At 40.8% G+C, this 6516-nt stretch overlaps 1 protein-coding gene across 2 annotated transcripts; it reads left to right on the top strand.

Annotated features, from left to right (window-relative positions):
• The first annotated feature begins 1374 nt into the window (after positions 1-1374).
• On the top strand, positions 1375-5986 carry LOC133961188 (mediator of RNA polymerase II transcription subunit 26-like). Of its 2 annotated transcripts, none has more exons than XM_062396216.1 (3): positions 1375-1716; positions 3069-3143; positions 3259-5986. In XM_062396216.1, exons 1-3 carry the CDS (start codon positions 1645-1647, stop codon positions 4810-4812), a joined length of 1701 nt encoding a protein of 566 aa, XP_062252200.1. In that variant the 5' UTR covers positions 1375-1644; the 3' UTR covers positions 4813-5986. The 2 variants fall into 2 exon arrangements, with proteins under 2 accessions (XP_062252200.1, XP_062252199.1); XM_062396215.1 differs by having other exon boundaries at positions 3066-3143.
• Positions 5987-6516: the final 530 nt, after the last annotated feature.

The raw sequence follows: 6516 nt of genomic DNA, 5'->3' as shown, positions 1-6516 counted from the left end.
TTTAAGGTTGTTGGGAAATTACCATAATACATTGAAATGATATCAAACTAAGATATTATATTTGACCTTATTAATGGAGCAAATGCTACATTTGTATGTACATGACCCAGATTGCCGGTGATTCGCAAGGCATTGTGGGTACCCCTAGGTTTGAAGTGAGGGTCACAAAAATCTCAGTTCCTACGGCTCAGTCCCACAGGTATTGGGGGACAACCTACCCATTCCGTGAACACAGGAATACGAAGGGGAAGGGCTAAGGGGTGAAATGCGATTGGGCCTTAAGAAGATGGTTTTTTATTCTATTGGCTTTTTAAATTAACTTGTCTTCCATATCAGGACAGACAACACCAAAATTTCCCTGTTGTGTGGATCAATAAACTTTTATTTTTATTTATATTTGTTGTTATGTGCACTTTTGTGCACTGTGACGATTTTAAACTAAAACACTCTGAGCTGTACCTAATGAAGTGGTAACTAAGTGCGTGCACTGTGTATGTCAGAAGTGCAGCTTTCTCTGTATTAAGAGATAAAACACTTTTATTGGCACAGGCTGAGTTTATGTGAAGCCTTGTGTTATGTGTTTCTTTAACAAATCAGGATCTTCTTCTTCTTCTTCATTTGGTATGTTGGTGGTTGGCATCCATCGTCCAGGTGAATTACTGCCACCTACTGTTTAAATCATGATAAAATGTATTTAAAGACAGCTTTGATGTATTTGATATAAATTGTGACAAATATGACTGATCTAATTGGACATCAACGCTACATAGGGACATAAATAGGGATTAGAGAATTCTACATTAGAGTCACAGTGAGAGGTATATAAAACTTTTATCATTTCAGTCACGTGTTGTGAGGAGCACTTGGAGAAAATCCTAAGAGATTAAAACTTTGTTTTTAAAGATTTTAAATTCTTTTTTACATTTGTAGTTTTATGACATACATACATATGTCACTAAGGAACCTGATTGGTATGTGGGGTTTGTACTATGATGAATTCACTTTGTTTATTTCACTGTCAGATACATATCAACATCTGGCAATGCTGATGGAATCAGCCTGTCTACATTTACATCTGTATGAATGTTGATTAATGATCATTGTCTCTTTGCAAATCAAGATTAAATCAAAAATGAAAATGTTACTATTTCAAAGCATTTCCCAAAGGGGTGATATAATGTTATTAGAGTCATAGAGCTGTTATAATTCAAATTAAAATAAGTGTTAATCACAGGTGTTCTGAACTCTGCAGCTCTTTATGTGGTTTACATTTATGTGTTGACACAGTGTTGTTCGGTCCAATATGGCGGCGACGTTGACGTAGCAGGACCCAGTGGCCAATGCGGTGTCTACGCACCATATATATCTGTGCGACGCGGCTGCGGAAGCCGAGGAGGAGTAGGCTACTAGCCGAGGACGGTGGCCGATTCTCGGAGAGGATTTCCCGTCGTGATCGCCTGAATATAAGCAGCACATGCCGGTGGCGAGCGAAGACGAAGCGTACAGCGTCATAAAAACATGATGCCCGCTCCTACAGGAAGTCCCCCGCCGGGCTTGTGAGCGTGTCGGCCGGTACCCACCGGTGAGGAGCGGACCCTCCGCGGTCTCGAGTCCGTCCTGACCGACCCGCGACACCGCCAGGCGATGACAGCGGCTCCGGTCACTCCGCAGGTGATGAGAGACCGGCTGCTGCAGGCCATCGACGGCCAGAGCAATGTGAGTATAGGCGGGGGTTCCTCCAGGGGACAAAGGTGAACAATGAGCCGACTTCAGGTCCAAGCAGGCGGGGGTGGAAAGCACAGGCGCTCGGTGTGTGTGTGCGGAGACTTATTATCTGCTTGTTAATTAGCTGGTAAACATCTCGTGTTGGCTCAAGTAACCGACACATGAGCATAGGAGCCCGGCTAACACACCGCTGCTGGCCATGGGGCTTTATTTATGTTCCCTGGATCCCACTGTGCCTCAGAACCACCAGTTAAACAAAGCTCCTTCTTGGGAAGTGTAGATCTGCAGGTAAGTGGTAGAAATATAGCATTACTATCGTTACAACACATATGATTATACAATCAGACTAGACGACATCATTTTAATATACAAACTCAGGGCTGGATGATATGGCCAAAGAAGATATGGATCAAAAATGCATTTACATACCAATTTAATATCAGTCGATATTAATGATCATCGTGATGAATGTCACATGATTATTTTTATATTTAGAGACTGATTTTTGCTCTTGATTGAAGGATATGGTTTTAAACATTTTACTGAGCTGAGGTAGATCAATGATAAGCATTATATTGATATGTATTGAACATATGCTATTTTAATCAATATCCATGAAATGTCTTCCTTGGAAAAAACTGAAATATCAAAAAAATAAACCAACCCCAAATAAAGAAAACTGAACAGGAGTGAAAATAGGCCTTTCACAATATATTCAAGAAAAAACGACTCCCAAGCGATTGTTCAAAACCCATAATATTAAAGATAACAATGTTCAAAAATCACTATAGAAATAATTATCAATTCATTTATTTCAATTAAAGTATAGATTGACTATTCTTTGCAGCTCTAGTATAAACCCATGGAGACAAACAACTGTCTCAGACTTTGTTTTCTAGGTAATTATAGTCAACTCATTGCACAAGGTTGTGTAATTCTTTGGAAAACCTATGAGATATCTCACCCTTGAAGAAACTTCAGGACACATACATGCTTATATTCATTACTCACATGATGTGCAACATTTAGTACTGTAGCCCATCACAGCCAGAGACATTTGCATGCAGTGTCAGTTTGTCATATTGAGCATGAAACCAGTGCGAGTACATCGTCTTCTCGACATACAGGTGCATATCTGAAAGTCTATTCAAATGATGCCCCGACCTTTTAATAGCCCCTCTGCTTTCTGTAGAGGAAGCATATGTTCATGTAACATTCTGAATCATGAACTGTCACATCTGCACATAACTAGCTGCCTTTGAATGCGGTTGTTGTAATTTGAAATAACACTATAATGTTTCTGGATTGTGATGCATAAACATGTGTTTTTATCTTTTCAGCAGATATGCAACATGGTGGTAGTTATGGAGGTTGTCTCTTTTTTGGAGAAAAATCCCATCACCAAAGAAGCACTGGAGGTAGGTGACATTTAGACCCTCAAAATAGGAACATTCTAAATAAGATGCAGTTAAATCCCACTTCTCAAAAGTCGAGTCATAGGCACTGTTTGATACCAATCTCCTCTCCTTGAAGGAAACCCGTCTTGGCAAACTCATCAACGATGTCCGGAAGAAAACCAAGAACGAGGACCTTGCTAAAAGAGCAAAGAAGCTGCTGCGAAACTGGCAACAGCTAATTGAACCAGGGAAGGGTGAAGTGTTGTCCAAAGAACGCACTGGTGCATCATGGTCTTCCAATGGCGGTGCTCATCCCTTCATCTCTGCACCAGCTGCCACCACAACATCAGGTAAAACAGGCCCAGAGTTGAAGAATAGAACTGACTTCAACAACTGCTACTCCCCACGGGTGGAAAAACCAGGAAACAGGAAACGTAAGGGTGACCAGAAGGAGGCACAGATATTACCAGCCAAGATATCCAAAACGACCCTTAATGATAAAATACAAAACTCCAAACAGCTGCCATCCAATGGAATTGGCAGTAGCGCTGAATTTTGTACGGATTCTCTTACATGTCAGCCTATAGACAGGGAGATTTCTGAGCCTTTGGACAATGACAGGCCAAATAAAGTCCCTGTCAATGCCGTAAAACCTCATCCAAGTACCCCGGGATACAGCCAACCTCTAAGCACTTCTTTGTCACAAGCAGCAGTTCTGCGGCAGCAAGAGAGTAGGGAGCAAGCTGCCTCTGGGGGTCAGTATCGACCTAAGAGCCCCCGCTGTTCCTTGCACAGTCCTCAAACTCCAAAGCAGGAAGCTGTTGTCAGAAAAACCACACAAGCACAGAGTGGGAGTCTTTCGAATCCCACTGTGAAGTCTGGATCTTTGGATACTTTTGTGCTGGGGCCTTCTCCTCAGCCTTTAAATGTTTGTGTTCAGGGTTTTCCTAGTGAAAGTTTGAGGTCTGCTCAAGGCAGGCCTCCCGATACATCTCTCCACTACCCAACCAACTCCTCCTTAAATGACAAGGTCAGTTCGGAAGGCGATGGTTCTTTAAGCAATACAGGGAAAAGGAAAAAAAAGAAATACAAGCCTAAGGACAATGGACAGACTGTTGAAGACGGCACTAAACCAGTCAGGTTAAAAGATAGGAGACTGACGTTTGACCCCCTGACCGGGCAGATCAAGTCCTCCTTCCATAAGGAACCTTGCCAGGAGAAAGAGGCTCAACTCGTGCAAAGACTTGAACCTCAGTGGGCAGAACAGCCGAAGCAGAATCCACCAGTTCCTTGCAGTCCCTTTCAGCAGACAGACTGGAAAGAGCTGTCGAGAAGCAATATCATCCAGTCGTACCTTAGCCAACAAAGCAACGTGCTTACATCGTCTGGCACCCACAATCCTGGTGCACATTTCCTCATGACAGAGTTTTTGAAAAAAGACGAACACAAAAGCAAAGACATCAAGAACACACTCACGTTGGCACCAGAACAACTGGCCAAGGATTTACCTGGGGTTAGCAGAGCGATCAACAACGAAGACCTCAGCAAATTACATGCACAGCACTGGTCCGGGGTTAACGGCTGCTATGACACAAAGGGTACCTGGTACGACTGGACAGAGTGCATCTCCTTAGACCCACATGGCGATGAAAGCAGGTTGAACATACTGCCATACATCTGCCTGGATTAAAACCAGTGTCAGGAATCTGACTTGAAAGCTGGCGTCCACATACAGGGTAGTGGCTAAGGATTTGTGAAGGCACTTCTGTTGGAGTATGGTGCTGTTTTCTGCACTGTAGGTACAAAATGGAATACATATGCTGCCTGCTTGTGTTTGTTAGAGCAGTGTTTTTATGAGTTTGTAAACATTAAGTTTGGACAGCATGAAGAGATATGGATATGTATCATTTGTCCATTTAGTTATTGGATTTCTGTACAGATTGAGCTTACAATTCCTTTTGTTGTTTGTATGGGAGAGGACCAGCACATCATACTGCAGAGGTGTATTCTGTTCATACTATGTCAGTCCTAATGCTTTGTGGAATGTGACAGAATATTCTGCATTTATCACATTTATTTCATAGTGCAGTATTCTTATTCAATTTAAAGTTAAGTTAAATTGTGGTTGAAATAAATCTTAAAATAGCTACCTTCAATTCCATGGGTAGGAAAAAATGTCAAACAATTCATATACATCTTTTTATGTTTATATACATTGCATGAGTGTCTTATGGAACAGAAAGCATAAATCACATCAGTTTTTAGAAATGTTTGTTTTTTTGGTTGCTGTTGGATAAAGTGACATGAAACTGACGATCTGACTGTGCAGAAAAGAAAACTAGCAAAGAAATGTGGCTGTCATTTATAATATTGATTAACATTTATATACATGTTCAGATGACACTGAATCATGTTTCTTTCTTAAATAGAATTTGATCAGTGATGCAGCAATGACATTCCAGACTTCCCTGCTGAAACACCAACCTACCTTACACAGGACATTTCTCAAATGACACGTTTTGATAATGTGAACTAATCTTTTATACTTGCTTTTCCCTTTACTGTATATTTAGCTTTTAAAATATGAATTGAAATAGCAACAGGAGCTTTTGCAGCTTGCTTGCGTCTTTGTACTGTCAGGAATAATTTAAATATATATTGAAATGCTGGATAAAGTACTTAGTATCATTCCCTTTCGATATTGTTTGCCTTATGGAAACATGTTTCCCTAAAGAAAGAGCCTTAGAGAATGTACAGAAATTAGCCTTTTGTGTTCATTCGAATGCAGAAGAGAACGTATTTGCTACTTTGTCCTTTTTAAATGGACGTGTTGATATCTGTTAATAAAAAATGAGGAACTGTGATCGCTTGTCTTCTCTTTATGTTTCTTTAACTTCCCTTTTATTTAGTGGTTATAAATTTACTGGTTTATAAAATGTATTTGCCTTATTCTTACTGACAGATGTGTTGCCGTAGAGCAGGGTTATAACACATCGCTCTCAGCTGGATTTGATTCATTCACAGTTACCCACAACTTTTGAAAACTGCATTACAAATTGTTTGATTCTTCTGCTCTTGACATGCAGTTACAGTTGATTTGATCCGTTAATTTAACTGAAAAATATAATTTTTTAGACAAGAATTTCTTCTCTTTCCTTCACATTTTCCTCAAATTCTCATAGATTCATATTTTGAAAAATCATTCCTGTTTAGGGGACTAATATTTGTAATGTTGTGTCATGGCAACCACAGCCTGGTAGGCGCAGAGGCGCCACTTGTGAACAGGCAAGGCCGGCAACTGCTTGTGGGCTCCAGGCCACGAGGGGGCCCCTCCGAGGGCTGACAAACCTTTCTCAAAAACCAATGGAGCACTCATGAAGACTTCTCAGTAGTA

This window comes from Platichthys flesus, chromosome 9, assembly GCF_949316205.1.
Source record: "Platichthys flesus chromosome 9, fPlaFle2.1, whole genome shotgun sequence".
NCBI classification, from domain to species: Eukaryota; Metazoa; Chordata; class Actinopteri; order Pleuronectiformes; family Pleuronectidae; genus Platichthys; species Platichthys flesus.
Note: the sequence above shows the minus strand (reverse complement) of the source record. Positions and strands in the feature narration are given on the sequence as shown.

Bases quoted from the DNA above. Each gene is read 5' to 3' on its own strand.
- LOC133961188 (XM_062396215.1), top strand. From the start codon at position 1,645: ATGACAGCGGCTCCGGTCACTCCGCAGGTGATGAGAGACCGGCTGCTG. The intron at 1,717-3,065 runs GTGAGTATAGGC...TTATCTTTTCAG, and splicing joins CCATCGACGGCCAGAGCAAT to CAGATATGCAACATGGTGGT. The intron at 3,144-3,258 runs GTAGGTGACATT...CTCTCCTTGAAG, and splicing joins TCACCAAAGAAGCACTGGAG to GAAACCCGTCTTGGCAAACT.